At 39.5% G+C, this 25,489-nt stretch overlaps 1 protein-coding gene across 1 annotated transcript in view; it reads left to right on the top strand.

The window, feature by feature from the left end:
* The window catches only part of LOC146483908 (uncharacterized), a 17,801-nt gene extending 3,200 nt beyond the window's left edge, over positions 1-14,601 (top strand). The window contains exons 2-6 of the mRNA XM_085105505.1: positions 5,044-5,154; positions 5,553-5,654; positions 12,093-12,203; positions 12,581-12,718; positions 13,260-14,601. Of these exons, the coding sequence (XP_084961631.1) occupies positions 5,044-5,154; positions 5,553-5,654; positions 12,093-12,203; positions 12,581-12,718; positions 13,260-13,360 (563 nt within the window). The 3' untranslated portion in view covers positions 13,361-14,601. The remainder of the gene's footprint in view (positions 1-5,043; positions 5,155-5,552; positions 5,655-12,092; positions 12,204-12,580; positions 12,719-13,259) is intronic.
* Positions 14,602-25,489: the final 10,888 nt, after the last annotated feature.

Here is a 25,489-nt window from a genome sequence, read left to right as displayed (position 1 = left end):
GATCAACTTTAGGCTGTTTGTCTTTATCTTCAGGAATATGTCGGTAGATGTTGAATGGCCACGTAAGATATCGAGTACTGCAGCCTACCCTGTCCAACACTGAGGCAAAACCGGCCGAGACGTTTTGCCGCGGTTACCGTGTCCATTTTTCTCAACAGTCATGTTCACACGAGGGACATAGCGACACAAGAAGTTTCCCCTTTTACTTCTTTTGTCGTTATTGTTTATGTTGACCTGTTTTTCTAAAGTCTAATGTCGGTATAAAGTGTATTTTTCGAGTTTTCGTCACTTTGCCGTTACGTGATCTTTGTGAAATTTTGCTTGTCGAAGCCAAGAAAGTGTTACTCAACATCATAGTGATAAGGAAAAACCTCATTTCCATTTGCTTTCAACACACGTTTACATTCGCGACTACAAAACTTGTTTCGTCAATAGACCTCGTCAGCTGGTAGCCACAGTTTAACTGATGCCGTTACCTGCTTATGTCACTAGTGTGAATCACGTATTACAGAGTTCTGTGTCACTAATGACGTACATAAGGGCATTTGAAAATCACGCGATAAAAAAACCGCAATAGCTATCTGCCCGTGGCCATGGAAGCGACGGTGGTAGTGACGGGCTAGGGGAGTCATGGAAAGGGACGAAGTCCGCACAGCTCAATCCACTGACTCTCGAACCCAAACCTCACTCGCCCTATAAATCAATAAATAGTTTCTGTTCTGCGTCAGTGATCTTGTCTTATTAGGGAGTAACTCAGCAGCTCTGTTGTAAATATCACTTAGAAATCACGAGCGAAAGTTTTAAACACGTTTCATATTGACTATTTTGATGTTAATAACAACAGAAGTATTGCGGTTTGGACTTCCGGTCTTGATTAAGTCACGTGGGGTTGAATAGGTCTAAAATTGTTGCCAATTGTAAAATTGTTACGATCTCGTCATTTTTTGCACAAACCTCAGTAGCAAGAGGCTGACTGCTTAAGATCGGATATTAGGGCTAAAAGTATTAAAAGGTATCCCTTTCATTTATTATAGCACAGCTCGTCAAGTTTTCAACTGAAGCGTAATTATCAAGATGACAGGTCCGCCGCAATTAGTGTTTATGATGTTTTCATGAGTAAGCGCATATTCGAATGGCGGGAACTGAGAACGGATGCATGACGACACCTTAATTAAGAAGTCGAAAGTAAAAAAAACATGAGGATCTTTTGGAGTTTCACAGCTTTAAATTAGCTAAATGTTCAACTTTTTTGTTGGCTTAAGCTAGATTGTTTGTTTTTATCTTCAGGGATATGAAATGACTCTAAAAGTAGATATCGAACGTTCCACGTGCGCCATTGTCGGTATTGAATATCAAAACTTGAAACATGCAAGGCTGCGTTAGTATGTTAATAACATTGCCTAATATATTTCGGTTAGACAAAACTAACCTTCTCAAGGACCGCGGAGAAACATAGACGTTTGCCTCTGTTACCCTCCCCACCCTGCCTGTCCTTTTTTATTCTCGCCAGTGGTTACCAGGCCAAGCCTGTGATGTCACAAAATGACGTAAGGGATTTAAAAGTCACGTGACAAAACAAACAGCAACACAGCTCAAAGTCATCATAAAAAGAACTCGCTAACAGAACGGTTCTTAGAATTATTCAGTTCCCAATCAAGCCTTCGTACAGCCTTGGAATGTTTTCAAGCTTGTGTTGTGGATTGAGCGGCTTGCTCGGCTCATTGGGTAGACCGCGCTTCCAACTAGACACAACTCAGTGTTATCCTACGAGCGCAGAACGACATGATCGTTCAGGTGAGGTGGGAACTTCAACAATTATTCTCTTTCTAGCTTTGTGACGATGTACTGGTTCTCTCCTAAGGTTTTCGTCTTGCCGAGCAACAAATGAGCTACGAGGTGACAATGTAGTGATATAAAACGGGCGACGCAGTTTATTGTCCTTATTTGGCGCTAAAACGACCAGCTGCGCGTCGCTAGGTTGTTTGGCGGAGTTTGGCGGGAAAATAGAGCTCACATGATTGACAGTGCCGCAAAAGATGAAAGAATGCTTTTGTTGCACTTCAGTAGTTTTAAGATTGCGTAAAATATAATGGTTGCTTGACGGTGTTTAAATGCCGAAAAGTCTTTATTAATTGAATAATACCCTGATCTGCGGTTGAGCTGACCATGGTATTCCTGCTCCTAAATGAAACAGTAAAGCAAATATCCTAAATGAAAACAGTGTAAACTGTAACCGAGGATATTGCAACTTTTCCTATTCTTACGTGTTGTGAAGGCTTGTTGTGGATTGATAATAGAGTAACTTTTGTGTTCATCGCTATATATACATGCGTCTGTGGGTAGACGCTAGATACTTTGATTTTCATGGTTTCCAATTATTTAGGACGTGTTGGACTATTGGGGAAAGGTTCACACATATGAATAGCACAAACATTAATTATGTATACATTTTGGGTTAGCATGACAGCCGTGGTGCGTGTATAGTTAATTTCTGGGTTCAATTGGGCGGAAATCTTTCGTACTTCTTGAGGGACAACCAGTGGGAATCAAAGTAGGGTATTTTAATCAACTTTAAACCTGTTCTCTCTCGTTTTGTCACTGGATGGAGGTCTCTTGAGTTTTTATCTTGTCGAGCAACCACTGTAGCAGTGCAAGGAAGCCGCAATTTGCCTTGTATTTCGCGGGGAAACAGGTAGAACTGCGAACAACTTTGCTGTCATCTTTTGGTGGGGAAACGGGACTCGCTCAACGTCAGACGGCGAACTGAACAAAAGTTATGAGAGATTAGTCTTGTTGTGAGTTGTTCCGGATCATCTGTACATACAAATGGATCACCTTATTTACATATATTTACATACTGACTTGTAAACATGTTAAAATCTTTCAATGGATTGAGCCGAGTCTGTCTGCATTCGTTAACATGTATTAAACATTTCATAACTCAGAGTGCACATCCATTTATATACGCTCTATTCTTACTTCTTTTTTGGTAAAATGACGGCAAATGTAGTTGTTGCATGGAGTTCTATATATATCGTCCATATATTGGCACGATTGTTTACGGATTTTAATAAACGCGCGACCGGAATTTGCAGCAATATAGTGGTGATAGTACGTTAACCGTAAAGTTAAGCTATCCACCGTGTTGTGACAGCTCTTATCATGTCTACGGTAGCAAAATGAGCAAATAACAAGGATAAGCCTTCATTTTTAACGACAGTGAAGCAAAAAGAAAGTAAGGCATATTCGGTAAGATTTTCACATGGTAATACTCGTGGAACTTGTCACCACCCGTCCCCCTGTTAAGTGGTTTCTGTTTTTACCCAACTTTCCCGCCAAACTGAAAGGTGCCACATGGACATTTAGTAGTCACGTGAAGCGCCCAAAATAGGTCAGAAGAGAGCAGAGGGAACAAAGACCACAACGTACAAAATAGTGGAATAGAGACCATCGATATTAATGTCGTGAAGATTCTTAAAAGTTGCTATCAGGGATTATTTCAAAATACAGATGAGGATGTTATCACGATTATGTTGTGGACTGGCAAACTTATTTCAATCATTTAGTACATCGCGCTCTAATCTGGAGACCGAACAGTATTATCCAGTAAGTACAGAACATGAAATCTCAGGTAAGTTGGCAATGTTATGATTTCGAAAGTTCTAATCGGCAACTATTAAAGGTGTTTGGTTTGTGGTAGTTTGCTTTAAATTGAATCAAGAAAGCACATGGAGCGGAGAAGAAGCTTACTCCGGTTGTTTTTTATATCGATATAAACGAACTACACATTTGTTTGGCGGTCGGAAAACAGGGGGCAGGTAAGTTTGTTTTGGCGGGAAACATATGCATCTCCTTTGACAGACAGCTGTCAAACAGGAAGTAAGATAATTAAATAATGCGTTCTGTTCCGGGCAACTTGTTTTTCAGTTTTAAATATTTTAATCTGCCTACTATGCTTCAAATATTCAAATTCCATTATCTAATTAACTTTTTATAAAATACTTATACAGAGTATAGTGAGGGTGCGTTCTCTAAATACTTTGAATAGAGAGGAAGATGCCGAGATATGGAGTTATTGTAAATGCAAGAAAATGTCGTTTTTCTCTCTCCCCGGTCATCTTAGTATCATAAGTACCTTTGAAACATAACTTACAAGCTACATAATTTGACGTGTTCGGATTCTTTACGGTGAATACAAAGGGCATTTTTCAGATTTTTATTCCTTGGATTTTCCCGTGTTGCGAAACATGAGTTAAACGAGATTTGACCAGCAAATGCTCTAGCTTTCCATCGTAATTAAACGTACCCGAATGCTTGAGAATTATGGTTAATTTGGTCAACAAATACAAAAATATTTACTGGACAATGTCTAACTGGAATGATAATATATTTTTTTAAGCGGCTAGTGACTAGAGCCCTTACTCTTCCTCTGAATACGGGATTTTAATCAGCGATCGGTTGGCTATCTGCCCATGGTGGAGGAATATGGTTTGCAGTTGGTTGATCGACAGACGATTGGATGGGAGAGTAGATTGAGGCGCGCGGGGAGCCATGGGATGGGACCAATTCGCCGAGCTCAATCGATTCTCGAATTTTCAAAGTTTAATTTTTCGAATCCATTCCTCTCTCGCCTCTCAACAATAATCACGAACAGCTATTGGTTCAAGTCTGCCGTCTTATTAGTGCCTTTTCATTGTGAAAACATTTTTACACCCAATTATAAAATTTAAGCAAATTACTTGAAAACTTTTTAAGTATTTTGCTTAAATTTTGCAGAAGATATCTCAGATTGTTTTATGGCCCTTTAGGGATGTTTAAGAAAACCAACACACCGTTTAATCTGTTTGGATCCCTTAACTCATATAAAAAAGGCTTCGAGCATTGTAGTGAATCGAACTGCTTTATAAAACCATCGTAATTCTCAAGCTGCTTGACTATCCTAGTGGCCTTTCTTCGATCGCACGTTATACGACATGTACAATTTTGTGAGGCGTCGAAATAAATCCCATGTTACAGTTATGGTCTCAATCATTTGCACTGCAGAGTCATTAACATTTCCAGTCCAGTGTACTGAAGGACAAGATATGGATCAGCTGTACTTTGCTAGACTGCGTGAGCCGGGAAGAGAAAGTGGTTTAAGGCAAATAACCAAAGGTAGGCCAGTGAATACGGAAGGGACGAGAATGAAACAGTAAACAAACAAACAAACAAACAAACAAAAAAGTAACCAAGGTAACCAAGAAAAATAAAAAAATCTTAAGGGATAAAATATAAATAAATAGATAAATAAATAAAACCTGAATTCTAACCCCGGGTAATCAACCACTTTCTGACAATTCATTTATTTGAAATATCTAGACATTCTCTTTGGCTTCCAGTTGAAGTTTTTTGTTTCTGATCTAGGTTGATACTGGCGATGCAGTCCATATAATTCAAAGTTTTCATATAACACTAGTTTTCGCCTCCCCCACCTCCATAACTGAGTCGCGCATTTATTTGCAATTTAATGGTTCATGACGAATTGTCGTTACTTTTCATTGGATCCATGTCAGGTTTAAATGGCTCACGACAGCGCTGCAAAAGCTTGATTGATGAGACTGATACAGAGCAGTACCAATCAGGGAGACTTCATCACGGGAATGTCACTCAGCATGGTATTCATGAGTTACTGTAAATACTGGGTTAAAATGGTCGGAGCATATCGCATCAATTTCAAATTCCGCAAGTAAAACCATAGGCTTGATTAGACGCAATCTCTGAAATTGCCCTAAGAAAGTGAAAGAAATTGCTTATACAACCATTGTACGACCCAAATTAGAATATGCGAGCGCCTCTTTGGATCCGCACTACGAGGAAGATATTGCTATACTCGAACGAGTCCAAAGAAAGGCGGCACGTTTTTGTCTTCAAAATTACGATCGAACCGCAAGCGCTTCAGACATGTTTAAAGAACTGGAGTGGGATACCTGATACCTAAGAACTGAGAAGAAAGAAAAACAGATTAGCACTAATGTATAAACTGAGCCATATTATTAATCTCATGGACATCGAGGCAGAAAAATATATATAGTGCCTATAGCTAATAGTGAGACAAGAACGCGGGAATAACTGAGTCATACATTTAAATATAGAATACCTAGAATTAGCAAAGACCTTTTAAAGTTTTCTTTTTTTCCTAGATCTATATGCAAATGGGATTCTTTGCCCTAAGATATTGTAAATTCTGTGTCATTGCGAAGTTTTAAAACTATGTTAACAAATTATTTTAAATAAATTACGTAAAGCTAGTAAATAGGATGTTATGTTATTTTTCTCATATTTATATACGTTTTTATTTATTTATTTATTTATTTATTTATTATGTAATCTATTTTTAAGAAAAGTTGGTGTGATGTCTCACGACTCTACCGACTAAATTAAATGTAGATGTAGATGATTTGATGGAATATATTGCGTTTGTCGGTCATTTTTATCCATCTTTTATGCCTAGAGGCCAAAAATATGTGTTTAAAAACCCTAGCTGGCATAAGACTATTTCCTTTCGACGTTCACTGTATATATAAGGGCGTTTCAGTCAGCCAATAAACAACGTCACTTTTGTTGCCGTTTAGTAGGTATATTAAACATGACTTAACGTGGTACATACACTATGGCTTAGGGCAACGGTACCGGCATGCAGGCATGCCACGAGTAGGGGTAAGGCAATGGTTTAATTAAAAAGGAAAATCTAAAACAGTACAAATAATTACGAATCGTCATAGAATTGGCAAGAAAATAAGCAAAGGGAAATCAATTTAAACTGGTTAGTTTCAATCTTCTGAACACCCTCAACGAGCATCAACTTCTATTTAAAATAGTGCTAAAAAAGCCCTTAACGAGTCGCCTAAACACAAACTGAAAGGCCAAATTATCGATTCTACTTATATAATTTATGTACAACGTAATTCTGTTTTTAAATGTAACAGGTCCAATCCAGTGCACCGAGGATGATAAACTGAGGACAAAATGTGGTAGAGACAGGTTTAAGCTGAAGATACAGGTGGAAGTAATTCCTGCTCGTGACTGAGAAGAGCAGCACAAGGAAAGGACCGGTCCATTAGTGAATGCATATGGCTCGGGCTGTATGAATGAAAAGAAAAAAAAAAAGAATTAAGAACTTTGACATTTGGTGACTGCGGCAAAGAAGAATGAGTTGAATATTGAACCATATTTTATATCTAGCTAAAACTAAACTAGTAATGCTTTGTAGCTGCTCTTGCGCATCAAAGAGTTATCCGCTCGAGAGAACTTAACACTGACTGCGTTCAATGAATACAAATGCTGAATTGCACTCTACGGCTGTCCTCAAATTGAGGCTTGTGATGTATTTTCACGGGTAGATAGCAGTAGTTTTTAATTGAGAGTTGAAAGTAATTTCGCGTTTACTTTGGTTTTGCTATATTGTGCTCTAATTAACTGGCAACGTTTGCGTCATTTTTTCCTGAACCTGTGGGAAGCCCAACCCAAACCAACTGCGTCTTGGTCGCACGCGTTTTCCGCGCTTGGCGCCGGTTACATTTATTAATTACTTCGGATTCTGACGACAACTATGGTTGTCGCGTCGAACTACTCGTACGACTTGGGCCTCCTAAGTGAACGTTAATGAGATGCATTTTTTCACTTGACAACTTTGCTTGTTAAATGGACACAATTTTTCCACTCTTAAGTAGACAGTTTTGGACATGACTGAATCCTCTCTTTAGATACAAATAGGAAGATCTGCTCTTGCCGCATAGTCATAAACTGTGCAAAAAGAGAAGTATCAATAGTTTTAAGGTTTTTTTATATATACATTTTTTAATATTAGTTTATTTCACTCGGCTATTTGACTGAGCCTGGGTGAATATGGTATAACTCCCTCCAACTTCGAAAAATAATGTTTATGAATACGGACACCTTCACGGAGATTATACTGTGTTTTGACCTAAACTGCTGAAATATTTGACACTTGCTCCTTTAGGGGCAGAGAGTTTAGGTGTGACTATGAAAAGCCAAAAAACGTATTTGCTCCAATAGATTCGTTAAAATAATGGTTTAGTTTTGTTACTAGGCAGTTTCCCAACTAGAGCACAGAAAGTACTCGTAATTATGTATGGCTGCCGATGGCTAGGATGGAAGTGGATTGCAACTTCCTGTGTATTTTAGAGAAGTCGCGAAAGAATGTTCTTTTCTAGGAGAAATACCTTCATATTTTCTTCCCGCTGTTGTTACTGTAAGGGCAATTCGATGTTACAAAACAGGTTCTTTGTCAATTATTTGTGCATTTTTGCCCAACATACAGCAAAATCACCGTGACAGAGCCCCTTTAACATAAGTTTGCTCTTAGAGCACTGGAAAGAAAATATTAAGTGACTTCTCATGGCAAAACTGTGATCTTTTTTTTTTTTTTTTTTTCGATTTCTCTTCAAAATACACTGGACTGAAGAAGTTGGAATAATTGGTCATAATTGCAATCCATTTCAATCTTGGCTATCCGCAGCAGGGTTATTTATTTTAACCTTTCCATGGATATAAATGTTTTTTTGGCCGTGCGAAGTAACTCTACAAATAGGTGACATTGCCTCTTTAACCCTGAATAGTGATCAGCATCAAATTTCTCCTTGTCTTCACTCAGCTTGATGGGATCTGGGTTCCGCATTTTTCAGATTGCCTGCAATTTAAGGTTCAACTCTTGTTTTCTTCAGCCAGGAACTGACTTTGCGCGCGTAGTTCTGAGGAAAAAATTACGACTGCTCGCAGTCTAACACATTACCGTACCCAAATTCACAATTAGCCAACTAAGAAGACTAGTCTACTGCTCTGATATCCTACGATATCAAATTAGTGACCTGATGTCGTAGGTTATCATGGTAATTTTCAAGTAGTAATGTTACCCTATGATAAACTGAAAAGAGGTTCTACCAATAAACCAGAAACCTCGTTATTTAAGATTTAGTTGGTGTTTTCCGATTGTAAAAAGAGTAAAAACTCCCCCGCCAAAACTAAACTGGAGACCACTCGCCAACTTGCACCAGGTTTACCGGCATTGGAGTCGGAGTTCTCAAAATTTTCGCTAAATGTTGATTTTGAAAATTTCGTAAATGAAACTCCAACTAAAATTAATTTTCATTCCTCACTTTTTGCACCGTTTGTTGACTCGTATTTTTCTTCTTGCGGGCCACACACGATAGGACGCCTGAAAGATTTTATTACCGTAACTACTAAAAATATCTGACACCGGATTTTGGGCTGAATTGAGGGCACGGTATACCTAATCGTACCTTTCTCCCGCCCCCGCCCCAATCCTTTTGAAGCTCGTTTCGCTCACCTACAATCCTTTTGCGGCTGACCTAACAGAGAGCTTGCTTGCAGGCAAAAAGCCCTTTTCACGGTTGATTTTTCTCGTTTGCATTACAATGTTATCCAACGTGGATGCGAGGCAGTTTCGGGCTAAAACTACAAAATAGCCCGAAATTGCCTCACATACATGCTAGATTTCATTGTAATTCAAATGAACAGAGTTAACCGTGAAAAGAGCTATTGAGTGACATCGGAACGAATTGGTCAGAAATTAATATTCTGACGGCATGATGTAGAAGGTCGCATGTTTTCATGCGATCAGCATTCAGTTGTCAGTGGCGCGTGCACGTCAAGCGCTGTTGCGCCTGAATGGCAACCGGCTCGCCACTCGCAGCTGGATAGTTGCACGGTGTCCAGGTGGCTCTTCGACTGTAAACAAGTTCCAAATCAAAGACAATCGGCACAACTTACATCTACAGTGGCGAGTTGAATTTGAGTTTTTCAAACTCAGTTTAAAACATTGTCATAAACTCAGTTACTGTAGAAATAGGTGCTTTGCTCGGGTGACGCTGACGTGTGTACTCGTGTAATCTCAGCGGGAAAGCATTGCCTCACTCAAGGCGAAAACAAAAGAAACAAAGAAAAGAAAGAAAAATAAGTTTGTAGTTTGTAAGTGTGCCAGCTTCATGTTTACTTAATTTTTCCCACGCTCAAGCAGAAAACGAAAGCAGCCACGGGCAACGTGCCAAACAGTTTAGCATTGCGTCACTTCAGTTTTTTGCTCGGGTGTATTGCTGTAGAAGTGATCTTGAAAGAGAGTCTCAATCTTGGAGGTATCTAGGAAAAAATGCAAGCTTTAAAGAAGAAAATGCAGTCATTTAACTGCTGTGGCCTGGGCTATTTATTCCAGTCATTGAAAAGACTAGTTACTCGGACCGAGTATGATCGTCTTACGGAGGCACAAATCACTGGTGAGTCCCAAACAGTTCACGTTTTCCTGAAGCCTCTGAATCATATCATTGCCAAGATATGTTGACTGATAGTCCTGTCATTCGTCACAAAGAAAATGCCAGTAGATGAGGGTCTACAGTGGGGTGCTGGATTCGCAGCTGTAATTTGAACCGTTTCTCAGCGGAAATTTCGGCCATTTCTCAACTGTCAGTTAATTAATTATAACGGATCTCAGTTAACCTTTACTTATCATGTGTATGTGTCACAATAGGAAATCGCGCCCTTCCTCAAACTAGGAAAGATTTAGTGATTTCGTTTGGAACTGTACAACTACACTCATTTGAAATGCAGAATACTATTAGTACACAGCTGTCACAATATGCAACAATAGAGCATATGAATTCGTTACATATGTCTTTTCGTTTTAGCTTAACTCTCTGCATTCTCTTTTTTTAAAGCAATGATAATCCATTTGGCACAAAAATCAAAGACGACTTCAAATTATCTTTTTCAAAGCTGATTGGCATTCAGGTGTAACAGTGGCGCGTGTCGTCACAGCTGGCTGGTGGCCAGTTGCACGACGCGGTCCAGGTGGCTCTCCGACTTTTTACCATTCGTTCGTTTTGGCGGGAAACATCTCGTTTGACAGACAACTGTCAAAAAGGAAGTAAAATAACTAAACAATGTGTTCTGTTCCGGGCTACTTGTTTTTCAGTTTTTAATGTTTTAATCTGCCTACTATGCTTCAAATATTCAAATTCCATTATTTACTTAACTTTTTAAAAAATTTTTATACAGAGTATAGTGAGGATGCGTTCTCTAAATACTTTGAATAGAGCGGAAAATGCGAGATATGGAGTTATTGTAAATGCATTGCTGGGGGTACCAAACAAGAAAATGTCGTTTTTCTCTCTCCCCGGTCATCTTAGTACCTTTGAAACATAACTTCTACAAGCCACAATTTGACGCGTTCGGATTCTTTACGGTGAATACAAAGGGCATTTTTCAGATTTTAATTCCTCGGATTTTCCTGTGTTGCGAAAATAGAGGTAACCGAGATTTGACCAGCTAATGCTCTAGCTTTCCATCGTAGTTAAACGAACCCGAATGCATGAGAATTATGGTTAATTCGGTCAACAAATACAAAACAATTTACTGGACAATGTCTAGCTGAAATGATAATAATTTTTTTTTAAAGTGGCTGGTGACTAGAGCCCTTACTCTTCCTCCGAATACGGGATTTTAATCAACGATCGGTTGGCTACCTGCCCATGGTGGAGGAATATGGTTTCCAGTTGGTGGATCGACAGATGATTGGATGGGAGAGTGGATTAAGGCGCGCGGGGAGCCATGGGATGGGACGAGTTCGCCGAATTTTCAAAGTTTAATGTTTCAAATCCGTTCCTCTCTCGCCTCTCAACGCTAATAAACAGCTACTGGGTTCAAGTCTGCCGTCTTATTAGTACCTTTTCATTGTGAAAACATGTTTACACTCAATTATAAAATTTACGCAAATTGCTTGAAAACTTTTTAAGTACCTTTGCTTAACAGTTTTGCAGAAGATTTCTCAGATTGTTTTAGGGCCTCTTTAGGGATTTTAAAAAACCAACAAACTTTAATCTGTTTGGATCCCTCAGCTCATATTAAAAAAAAGTCTCGAAAGTTGTAGTGAATCCGCGAACTGCTCTTTAAACCATCGTAATTCTCAGCTGCTTTTGGGTATCCTAGTAGCCTTTCTTCGCAAATACACGACATGTACTATTTTGTGAAGCGTTGAAATAAATCCCATCTTACAGTTATGGTCTCAATCATTTGCACTGCAGAGTCATTAACATTTCCAGTCCAGTGTACTGAAGGACAAGATATGGATCAGCTGTACTTTGCTAGACTGCATGAGCCGGGAAGAGAAAGTGGTTTAAGGCGAATAACCGAAGGTAGGCCAGTGAACACGGAAGGGCCGAGAATGAAACAGTAAATAAACAAACATAAAAGTTATCAAGAGAAAAACGAAAAGGCAAAAACACGAATCACTTTCCCAATGCAATCAGCAACTACTATTTTCTAACACTACATATGAAAAGATCTAGATATTGGCCTTGGCTTCCCGTCGGAGATTTTTTTATTGCCTTATCGCGTTTAACTCAAATTAAAGCATTGCATGTAACGTAAGACATGCGGAACTACAGATGATCAGTGTACTGAGTTCCACCACCCCCAACTCCATCCCCCTTCCAGGAACTGAGTCGCGCATTTATTTGATATTTTATGGTTTATGACGAATTGTTGTTACTTTTCATTGGATCCATGATAGGTTTAAATGGCTTACGAGGCAGCAGATTAGTAATGAGACAAAACAAACAGCGCTGCAGGAGCTTGATTGACGAGACTGATACGGAGCAGTACCAACTGGCAGGGAGACTACAGCATCACGGGAATGTCACTCTGCATGGTATGATTTGATTGAAAACGTTACGTCTGTATGGCATTTTATCCATTTGTTTTCCAAGAGGCCAAAAATATGTATTTAGCTAACCGAGCTGGAAGTTTTTTCCCCTGCGGCCGGCATAAGACTATTTCCTTTCGACATTCACTGTCTATATATAAGGGCGTTTTAGTCAGCCAATGAAGTAACAACGTCACTTTTGTTGCCGCTTTTAAGTATATTAAACTTAACGTGGTACATACACTATGGTTTAGAGCTAACTTACATGCAGGCATGCCACGAAAAGGGGTGAAAGAAAATACGTCAATTAAAAAGGAAAATCTAAAACGGCACAAATAATTACGAATCGTCATATAATAGGTAAGAAAAATAAGCAAAGGGAAGTTTTAAAACTGATCATTTTCAATCTTCTGAACACCTTCAGCGAGCAGAAACAGTGCTTAAAAAATAACAGCCCTTAATTCGCCTAAACACGAACTGAAAGGGAGAATTATCGATTCTTGCATATAACTGATGTACAACGTAATTCTGTTTTTAAATGTGCCAGGTCCAATCCATTGCATCGATGATGATGAAATGAAGACAAACTTTGGTAGAGGCACGTTTAAGCTGAAGGTACAGGTGGAGGTTATTCCTGTCCGTGACTGAGAAGAGTAGCACAAGGACTGAGTCAATGAATACATATGGCTCGGACTGTAAAAATGAACGGAAAGAAAAAAAAAAATTAAGAACTTTGACATTTGGTGACTGCGGCAAAGAATGAGTTGAATATTGGACAATATTTTTTAATATTTTTTTTTAACTAGTGCTAAAACTAAATAATGCTTGTAGATGCTCTTGGGGATCAAAGAATTATCCGCTTGAGGGAACTAAACACTGACTAGAAACATAATATATATTTAATCACACATTTTTACAATTCAATTTGACTGCGTTCAATGAATGCAAATGCTGAATTGGACCCCTCAAATTGAGGCTTGTCAGTATATTTTCAGGGGTAAGTAGCAGTAGTTTTCAATTGAGAGTTGAAAGTAATTCTGCGTTTGGTTTGGTTTTGCTTTACTGTGCTCTGATTGGTTTGCAAAGTTTGCGCACTTTCTCAACCAATGGGAATCCAAACCCAAACCAGTCGTGTATTGGTCGCACGCGCTTTTCTGCCCTTGTCACCGGTTAAATTTATTTACTTTGAATTTTGATTAGGTCATTGTGCTGTTGTGATTGGTCAGAGTAATTGCTGACCAGCAATTGTTTTGGCTTTACGACACTCGATCAAAAACTGCTGTATATGCTAAATCCCATTTGGGATTTTTCAACCACCACCAAAAAAAAAAAAAGGAAAGAAAAACGGCTTTGAGGACGGTACCTCCTTTTGCTACTGTGCATCTCGGGATTGTCCGGTTTCGTAAAAGCGGCCCCCACTTATGCAAAGGTATTTTGCGCGGTTTATGCCTGCGCCAGAAAACTAGATCTTAGCAAGGATTATTGGAGTCTTAAAAGAAAATTAAGAGTAACCACGCATTTTTATAAGATAATTGTTGCGTATATTAAAGGTTTTTGGGATTATTGTTGTTTGAACTTAAAGAAAAAAAAATTGGTCAATTTTTTTCAATTTGCTTTCCATTACATTTCAATCCTGGCTATCTGCAGCTAAATCATCATCATCATATCTCTATTTACTCTAGGATTTTAGAGTAGCTTATGTAGCTAATATCTCCGAACATTTACCCACCCAACCATTAGAATATCACACAAAGGCCAGACCAGTCCCACAGAGTTATTTACGAACAAGAGTTGTGAGACGGGGCCTACGGTTTATCGTCCTTATCAGAGAAGACTAGAAAGTCAAACCATTTGCAGATGCCATTACAAAGGCAGCACTTTCTCCTCAGTTGTTTAAAGACCCTGAGTATTGGTCCGGCCGAGGTTTGAACCTATGACCTCATTACTCTACCAACTGAGCCAAGCAGTTGGCGGTTAATCAATACTTGTTTCTCTGTCCCAGTAGGGTTATTTATTTTAACAGTTTTTGGCCATGCAAAGTAACTTCAAAACTAGCTGATATTACCCTACTCTCTCCATCTCCCCAGTCTCACCTTTCCTCCCCCTTTTCCCGCTCCCAAAGCCCCTCCCTCCCCAATTACGCCCTCACCTTTAATACATTAGTCACTTTGCAATTTACTGAACATGTGAAATGAAACACCACTCTTGTCTCGGACCTAAGTCTTGGTTTCCTCATCCGCATCCGGTTACATCAGTATTCGATCAAAATACAACCCTCGATCTTGCTAAGCGTGTGCCGCACGTTGTTTTCCTTCGTATGTGATAGTTATGTTGCCTTTTATTTTTACGTACTTCATTTCACACCGTGTATGGTTTTCGGCCTATACTCATGCTGTCACATAGGAGATTTAAAGTCGATAATCCTTTGTTTTACGAGCTTTTAATAACCTTCTTATTTATGCTAAAGATCTTTATTAGCTTTATGTGACAGAATACAATAGTAAAGACAACTTACACTATATGCGATAAATTACAGTTCTTACTGTGTTTACAATAAATCCTTACTGTGCCTGCAGTACTAACAATTTCACTACTTACAATACTTACAGTAACGATCTACACACTACTTACAATACTTTCAATAGATTTATTATTTACAGTGCTGACAGTATTTGGAACGTTTACGATCCTGAAAAACAAGGTACAAAATGATTACGGTGTATACGAGAAAATAATTCAGAGTCCTGATACACTATACATTTAAGCGCGGAAGGTAAATTAGTTCTTTAAATTTCTATTACTATAAGCCCTAAGGGAAATGCCCTTAACTAAACAGAGAATTGAGGGGCTGCCATTTTTTGTTGAAATCGTCACCTTTGTTGTTTTTGAAGGCAATAAATCTCTCAGTGAGGGCTTGTTAGCGTAATTCTAATATAAAAAGATGAAAGTTTAATAGTTCTTTGACAGGAAACACTTATAAAGAAAATACTTTGCTACGAGAATGCTGTAATTCAACAGGCTCTGCAACTTGTACTGGTTAAAAAGCGGTAGATGATGTTCAGTGGGGTAAGATTTAGGAGCGTCGTGGTATTGGTTTGCCAACATACGCGAAATTGGTGCCAGAAGTGTTAGTCATGGCTTCGTTTTTTAATATTATCATTCGTTGTTCTGTGGAGATCTTTCTTTATAAACCGCATGCTCAAGCAAACCAGAAAATAGGGAAACTTTGTCTCATATAGCAATGTCGCGAAAAGAGACATCAGCAACATCTGATTCAAACAACTTTTGCTAGTCAAAATCTGATTAAAAATAATACTTGTTATAAAAAATTTATTAAAAAGTCCCCTTGCCAGGGTCAATACAACTTAATAATTACTTATAAATTTTATTTACAAGAATCTTGTTAGCGCATCAGAGAACTCCCTGAGCATGTAATGAATATTCTATGTTGGCTGAAATTTTGAAGCGCTCTCTGCATTTACGCAACTAAAGTTACGCTACAACGTCAAGGACTGTTTACACATGCGATTTTTCTCGCAACATTTTAATGCGTTTTTTTTTTATCGCTAGAGCTCACAATCCAATTCGCAAGTTTAAAATTGTTTCGATTCAGTCAGGTGATTTGTGCGACGTGTCGTCGCGACTGATATCGCAGAAGTTTGAATCTTGAGGCAAATTGGCTGTGATTTGGGGGAAAATTGCAGCACCTAAATTGCGCCCAAATTGCACTGTATTAAGTATTTTATTTATTAATTTTGTGTGTTTTTTTTCTTTTTCCTTCTTTCTTCCTTTTTTTTTTTGTACGTGACATTATACTAGCACAGCTCGTGTGGTTTTCTAATGAAGGAAATGTTCAGTTATTAAGATGACGCATTAACTTGTTTAATGCGGAGTACAGAGCTTCGCATCACGGGAAGACCTTTCCATGAAACTGGAGTCCTCCTTTTGTAGTTGGAAGTATTTATCGTTTGTCTCACGATCTAGTCAATTAAGTTGGAGATCGTCGACCTCATTGCCTGATGAAGACTAACGATCTACAACTTACCTGACTGCATCGTGAGACAAACGATTATTTTATTTATTATTATATTTTTTACTTCTGTCGTGTCCTGTAGCGGGTTTGGAGGGCTCGATAGAGCCTTATGTTTGACCATGACCTGTTCTGCTTCTCCTATTTTTGAATCTCTTTATTTCAGTTTGAATTTGGTCTGTGTGTTTAATGATGGTGTTTTTGACACCATAAAGGGTATTTCAGCTGGGTTCAGTTTGGCTCGTTTAAGTGCGTAAGACTTTTAAAAGCCTTTCTCGTTAAGATCTGTGCAATGATAGGATAGGTATCATTGCTTGGAGAGTGCAATTCTGTCATTTTTGTGATGTCGGGCTAGCTATTAATTTTTAGTTGCAATATGTTGTGTTTATTGGCACGCCTATTTACCTTTTCTATATTATGTTGAGTGTAATGGTCAGGCAAGACCGTGGTTTCGATGCTAACCTTGTGGTTCTCCTCAGTTGCCGAGAAACTGTGAATTATTTAGATGACTTCTCGGTATCATTCAACGAAAATGTTATTTTCTGAGCACTTCTTCTTTATCTTCGTCCTCGTTCACGTTGTCATCATCACAAGCCGTCGCCATTTTGATTCTACAGAGATCCCGTCAGAGTTCATTGGCCGTGCAAAATTCTGACGAGGAAAAGAAAGTTTTACCGTCAGGAAGTAAGTTTGGCCGTGGCAAATATCGGCCACCGTTTTTCTCCGCTAGACACCCGCGCCCCTTGTTATTTCACTCTCTCAAGTTCCTTATTGATTCCGCTCGAGCGTGAAACTGAGGCTTCAGCGGAGGAGAGAGTACACTGTCTGTTATGATCCCACTCAAGTCATTACGATTACATCTGATCTGTGAAACTAACTGAACTGCAATACTCATCTTAAGGATCCTTTCCACCATTAAATATGCGTTTATTTAAAAGTACGCACGAATCTTGTTGCTAACAATACACGGCAATTCATAATAGGATTTTTTGGCGTTCTAAATGAATGCATTCTGTTTCGGTGTGTTAGTAATCGCGCTTGTGATCGTAATTTTGAGCTTCAAATTAAGAACTTCTTGTGCATCTTTAAAAGGCCTATGTTCCAAAGCGCGTTGTTTCATGATGCTTCATTGCAGGGCCGTAAGTTAGAAAACTGTATAGATGTACGTTATAAAGCCTCCCAATTCAAATAAAGTGCACTGTCTCTTAGTTAGTATGCGCGGTGTGATTGGTCAATTTTGCGGGCCGTATTTCACTTTACGGCCCGCTAGTTTCCTTTCACGCGCGCCCGATTAGCCTCAGGGATATAATAAATATCTTACTAGCCTCGTTTTCTGGGTCCGTACAGTTAGTTACGGATAATCTCTTTTTTTCTTTTGATTTATGGCCCGCGTTAATTTAACGGGAAACTGACTTGCTCCCTAACTTACAGTACGGACCTCGAACTCGGTTAGTAAGAGGTATGTGTTGTATTGTACTTGGATTGTTACAAATTATCATAATTACATTCACAGCTTCAAAAGTTGCACGATGTTGAATACACTACTGACAGACTCGGAAGGTTGTCGGAGACGGAAAACTCAGCGACAATTTGTGTTAAGTTTTCGTCGCAGAAATAAAATTTCAGAAGATGATACACGAGTGAGGTAAAGTTAGTGAACTCCATTGTGATGTCAGAGAAGACGAATTGCATAAAAACGCTTCAAAAAGAAGATGGAACTCTTCAAAGTCCAATCTTCGCATTATTACTCCTTTAGAACGCAATAACTTTTAACGAGTCTTGAAATTGAAAAATCTGCTTCCGTTGCATTACAAAAGAAGTCACTCATGATTGACCGCTAGATAATGCAATCATTCAACTGAGGACGCTTGTCAAGCTGAAAACTAGGACACAGAAACTGCTTTTCCGTGATTCCTACCAACAAAAACATACAATTTCATTATAGGTTGAAAAGGTGATGTAGTTTGATGGAAATGTAACGCTTAGGTGACCTGCATTTATAATATACCCTCCAACTTTTTCCCAGGATATTTCTCCAAGCGTATCGTGCCACGTTGACTGAATAGTAAGACGTTTAACGGATAGTTAGGTTTGCGTTCTCAGTTACCGTTTTGGTACTTTAATACGTTTACTACGTTAGTTATAGCTTCCCTCAAGTCATTCTATAATCCGTTCTGAGGCACAAAAATAAAAGACAATCAAGTTGACCTGGCTGATCGGCATTCATTTTGACTGTGGCTAAGTGCCACGAGTCGTAGCGCGTGCATGGCTTTACGCCTGAATGCCAACGCTCGAGCTCAAGCTGCGAGTGCCACGTGCTCGTCGGACGAGGGTGGTCAGTCGCACGACGTCCATGTGGCTCATCGCGTGTAAACAAGGCACTGATGTTTCATAATACATTCGTCACAATTAACGTACACGTACAACGGTAAGTCGGATTTGTCGTTGTACGCGACAATGTAACGATAGAACACTCAGTGATAAACAACAAGACTAGGTAATGTTTTACCTAGTAACTTGAATTTCGTTTTTTGCTCAAATTGCCAGTGTTATAAAACCCTATAGAACTGACCCAGTACAAACTCTTTCATTTTTCCCACGCCTCTTTGAAATGCAAATTCAGCAAATATGCAACGTTGACCTGTGTTTATACCTTCCAGCTTTTTCCCACGGGATATTTAGCCAAATGTATTGTGCCGGTTTACAATGAAGGCGTTTAACCGATAGCTAGCTTTGCGTTCTCAGAATTTTGCCGTTCTGGTACTTTAAAACGTTCAATGACTACGTTAGCTATAGCTTTACTCTCTTCATTCTCTAATCCATTGGGCATAAAAAAAAACAAACAAAAAAAAAGACTATCAAGTTGACCTGGGTGATCGGCATTTACGCTTAATTACTTGCCACAAGTGTACGCGTAGCGCGTGCATTGCCTTACGCCTGAATGCCAACGCTCGACCTCGTCACTCGCAGCTTGCTCGTGGCCAATCAGAAGATGTCGATGTGGATCTTCGCGTGTAAACAAGGCACCGACGTCTGCACTACATTCGTCACAACGCACACGTACAGTGGCGAGTCAGATTTATCGTTTTTAACTCAGTTAATAGATGCTCTGCTTGGGCAAAGCTGAGATCTATATTCGTGTGATCAGTCAACAGGTAAGCATGGCCTCATTCAAGACGGAAACAAAAGAAAGAAAGAAAAGAAAGAAAAAGTAGGCGTTGCCAACCCTTCTTTTTTTCCCACGGTACGTCGCTCACAAAGTGGAAGCTTTAAGCTGCGGGGTCAGCTAAGCGCAACGTGCCAAACAGTTTAGCATTGCTTCGTTCGCTTTATTACTCAGGTGCTTTGCTGTCGAAGTGACTGGGGGTATCTAGGAGAAAATGCAAGCTTCAAAGAAGAAAATGCAGTCATTTAACTGCTGTGGCCTGGGGTATTTATTCCAGTCATTGAAAAGACTACTTACTCGGACTGAGTATGATCGTCTTACGGAGGCCCGAATCACTGGTGAGTCCCAAGCGGTTCACGTTTTTCTTGACCCTCTTTTAAAATCGGGGCATTGCCAAGATATGTTTAATATTCCTGTCGTTCTTAAGAAAGAAAATGCCAATAGATGAGAGTCTAGTTGGGGTGCTAAATTCTGAGTTAGTTATGAAGGATGGTAAATAACTCTTCTGTCTCTATTTTTTGTATCAACAGTGCCCGTTTTATTAGCCGAACAATACCAAGTAGGCATCCGGGTGATTTCAATCCCGTTCGAGAACTTACAAACACTTCTTATCTACTAGTTCTGATGACCTCACGACTTCTAGAAAAAAACTTGTAGAGAAAAGGGCCTTGGAAAAAGAAAGTGTCGATTCGGGATTTATAAGTGCGATTTGATTGCTTAATAACGCAACTTTTCAGGACTGCCCACTTATCAGGCCATAAGAAACTGCTATAGCCCGATTACGTTTTTACAATAACTGTCAAAATACCCGCGCCCTGATTGGTTCGTAGCTATTGTCTATTAGCATACCTCAGTGACCGACTATCGCGTAACGCGCAATCTGATTGGCTACACAGGTGCCGTCTATCGATCGATAGACGGCAGTTTGTCAGAGCGCGCGCGATTTAGCATGCATCATTGCACAAATATATCAAAATTTATGAAATATAAAGATTTTTTTGCTTCATAGATCGATCACTGAGGTATGCTTAAACAATCGGACGGCTCGCTCTTGGTTTCTATCGCCTTTGATAGTTGGCTCGGGGCTTCGACCCTCGCCAACTATCAGCCGATAGAAACCTCGAGCTCGCCGTCTAATTGTTAATTAGAGTACAGATGACGTCAGATGTATAAACACGCGCGGTTTCTCAACGGAAAATAAAGCAAATCCTATAATACTGGGAGTAATCATGAATTATAGGAGTGCGTTCGCTAACCATACCTTGCATAGCAGAAATTTAGTTATGGTAGGCCCTTTCCTGATTGTTTCAATTTCATTTAATTAGTTTTAACGTTTTTTAGGGTAGCTATGTCGAGGCTACAGCCAGCCAACACGGAGACAAAGGAATTATATAAACAAAGTTAATAGGCAAACAAAAAACTTAACTTTTAGGGTGAACAAATCAGCGACATGGATTACTTAACTCTTTCACCCTGAAGTTAGGGGATTGAAGGCGATCCCAAGTCTGACACAACGGTCTGACAGAGCAACTGTCGGTTGCGTGACATTTGCAAAATATTTTCGGAACGTTTTTTAATTATTGAGGAACGCACTTACAAGACGGCACTGTTTATTTCTTCTTGCTACCACTATTTAATAGCTAATATACCAAGGCATTCGTATCATACACTACGCGAGAATCCCACTGCTATGAAGCGATCAACATTTTTAATGCGGAGACCTAACTAGCCTATCAAAAGCCTTGATTTCAGGCAACCAAATGCGTGTTTCGAAATGTTTAATATCTAAACCTCAAGAATTCACAGAGATTAAAATGGCTACCGTATTGCTCATCGCGAATGATCCCGTTTTTGTCGTTGTTCGTCCAACAGTGAAAGAAACAAAGCTTCTGACTTTGACTGAGTTGTGAGACGAACATAAAGTCTCGCTGCTGTGAAGCAATAAACATTTTGAATGTTGTCGAGATTAATTAGCCCCCTTCCCTACCACAGTCTTGTATACCCTCCAACCGGCGGCCATCTTGGATTACTTCAACAATCAGAGGGGATGTATTCAAGGAATATCGAACGACCGGACTCTGACCGATGTAATTTGTACGAGGACGTATATGTATACGTTCTTGGTCGTTGAGTGACACCAGGGAGGACGTATGTATACATAACATAAAAAAAGTTAAATTTCCATGAGGGTCTCTAAACTTTCTTTGTAACACTCAACTATAACGGCAACGAAACGGTAGCCGAAACGGTAGACCTCAAACGACGAGAACGGAGAGGAAAACGCTAGTTTTGATGTCCGTGACCTTACTACACGACACAATTTATTGCTATAGTCAATTGTTTTGTGTTCTGTATGTAATGTTATCACCATTTTAATATAGTTTTATACTGTAATCAGTTATTTTCACACGACCCCACAAGCTCTGAGCTTCGTGTTTAAATAAAGGATATGTATGTATGTATGTACGTACGTACGTACGTACGTACGTACGTACGTACGTATGTATGTATGTATGTATGTATGTATGTATGTATGTATGTATGTATGTATGTATGTATGTATGTATGTATGTATGTATGTATGTATGTATGTATGTATGTATGTATGTATGTATGTATGTACAAACACTTGTCTTATAGAGGGAAAAAAACGCTTCCGGTTTTCGACCGTGACCGGGATGTTAACGTTCTGGGCTGAGTTGCTCGAAGCATGGTTAGCGCTAACCATTGGTTAAGTAAGAGATAAATACCGAGAACGGAGGTATTACGGCCCGAGGGATGTATATGGATTAATACCGACGTTCGAGGTATTTATCTGACTTATTTCATGAAATTATTCCTTTGTTCAAGGGGACAAACGCCGGCTAATTAGTACCGTCACACTTAGGTGAGAAACGGAGAACAATAGAAGCAACCTGATGTGTGCGTTTCTCGCAGTACTGCTAATGTAAATGAGGGATTTATCTGTATAAATCCCTCGTTTCAGTTAGTTTAATATTCATGAAGTATGTAAGTTAAATAAAGGATGTTGAATAACAAAAGAAAATGTGTGATTCATGAAATAAGAGGTATTAAAACCTATAGGTTGTTATGGTATGTAACCCGGGTTAGCGCTAACCATGCTTCGAGCAACAGCAATTTAGGGTTAGTTAGTATTGCCACAAAATAATTGTAATTTTAGATCGTTTACATTCCGGTCACGGTCGAAAACCGGAAGCGTTTTCTTTTTTCCTCTTAGACAAGTGTTTGTGTCTTGTAGTTAAGTCACGGACATACCGTTTCGTTGCCGTTATAGTCGAAAGTTGCAAAGAAAGTTTAGAAACTATCAGTGAAATTTAGACCGATCGCCTAAAGTCAATGCTTCGTACGAATCCCGTATTACGTCTAATGTAACCCGGACAGCTTATTTGCGCGACACGACTGTTCAAGTACTTGTTTGCTCCATGTGAGGTCGTTAGCGACAAAGACTCCTAAGTCGCGCTCGGTGACCACTGATTCTAGAACTTTCCCTTTGATGCTGTACGATGACTCGATTGGCTTTAGTTTCCTGGATATTCTCTGAGCCTTGCATTTTGTCTCGTTTAAAGTGAGACCAGAGTCTTTTGACCAAGCGTCTAGTCGATTCAGATCCGACTGGAGAGATAGCTCCCTAAATCTAGGTTTCTTGATACTGGATTCATTCGGAAGAATTTGCCCGTTAAGGTCTCTCGTAAAGTCCGATGGGCCGACTCTGCGTTCCAAAATGGACACTCGTAGTATTTTAGTGCCAGTTTACAATGAAATTTAGCGTATTCAAGGTTACAATCCCTCTGGTTCCACCAACGACAGATAGGTTCACTTGATCAAGCGTGCAAACACACCATGTTCTCCGCCGAAGTCCGCTGACCTTTTCGACACATACTCTTATATCCCGCGCACGCGCAGAAGACGTCAGAGGGCGATTTGCGACGGGAAGAAAAACCCGTGCCCAGTTTTTAAACTCAGGATTTCCTTTGGAAGCCGAAGTAACAAAGTATCTGAAGTTGAGTTGAAAGACGAACACAAAGTCTGCAGGCCGCTTTATACAAACTCTATCGAGTTTAGTTGGTGTTTTGTCCGTTTCAGCACGGCAACATGTCTGTTCTTTAGAAGGTGCAAGAAGGTGAATCGGTCCACAACGACATGCCTGATTTTGGACAGATAAGACCACTGTAAGAGGATTTAACTGATTACTAAAACAGAATCTAAGCACAGTGTCTCTCGTCTCTTGTTGTCGTGAAGCTGAAGCCAGTGATACGGAAACACGAGACTGCATGTTCAGGCATAAATAAAGCGGAAAGTGGGCCCCTGATAAAAATTGAGAGGGGTTTCAGTTAGCTTGACAAATGATGCGTGACTCTCGTTTCCTTATTAACTTGTTATGTGAGCCTGAAAGAACCTTTTAACCGTGCTTAGAACGGAGATCGTTGAGACAAACGTAGATCGTGAACGTTTCCATTGTGTTAAAATAAAAGAAAGAGTTGGACGTGAATTATTCGTGTGTTGGTAACCCGTACCATACCGTTGACAACAGTGCCATTTGGCAGTCCATCGGAATCTGAATTTTTTCTGGCTTCTAAGACACGTGACCACCCGTGACTGATTTATAATGGTGTTCCCCTACGTACGTCGAAAAATCAAATCAACGACAGTATTCTATGGACTAAATTCCTCTAGACCATAAAATGACGCGATGAATATACAAACTTGGCGGTGAGACCACTTGCCTGCGGTATGTGGTTCCACTTAAGTTTTGAACATTTTATGACGTCATTTTACGGTCTATACTGGATTATTGTTCAATGCAATTCCAGGGATTTGATTGGCTTAGCGGCCATGATATCTGAGCAATTATACCATGTCCGAGAAATAGCGACCATTAAATTGACTTCTGGTTGTTATTGCAAGGCGAAAGAAGCAAGATCTAGCCATTTTTCTTGATTGTTTTAGATAAAACTGAATTATTCCACTTAGGCTTGTTGGATTTGAGATGATTATGGCCAACTCGGCGCGTCGTTGGCTATCTACCATCTCATCGCGCTCCGCTCGTGGAATAATTATTAAATAGACCATAGAAATCTGCTATCTTGTAAATACGATATCAACTTAATTTTGAATGAGGCGGACATCATTAGAGATGATGCTCAATGCAAGTCAATTCAATGGGCTACAACTGATAAAATCAATGTTGACGTGATAAACGTTTGGTAAGAGATAGCGCTAAGCATGGCGCTTCTGATTTATTACTGGGAATCAAATAACAAAGGATTGGACTATTTTGTTTCCGAAATGTACTTACCACCGCGCCACAAAGCCGCAAATAATCCCCGACCGTCAATGACCCGCACTTTGAATCACAAATAAGGGAAATCAGGGAAATTGATCCCCACAAATGATCAGTCGAGGGTTTTGCGCGTCCACGATTCCTGTATTGCGGTTGAATTTCGAATGAAGCCGAAATACAAAAAGTTGCATGTTGAAAAATTACAGTATCCAGACCCGAAACGTTGAGTATGCCAAATGTCTAAGGATTGCTGAAAATCAAACGTTGAGTCTAAAATGC

The sequence above is a fragment of the Pavona decussata genome, unplaced genomic scaffold, assembly GCF_977016875.1.
Source record: "Pavona decussata unplaced genomic scaffold, jaPavDecu1.1 SCAFFOLD_37, whole genome shotgun sequence".
NCBI classification, from domain to species: Eukaryota; Metazoa; Cnidaria; class Anthozoa; order Scleractinia; family Agariciidae; genus Pavona; species Pavona decussata.
This window is presented reverse-complemented; position numbering and strand designations above follow the sequence as displayed.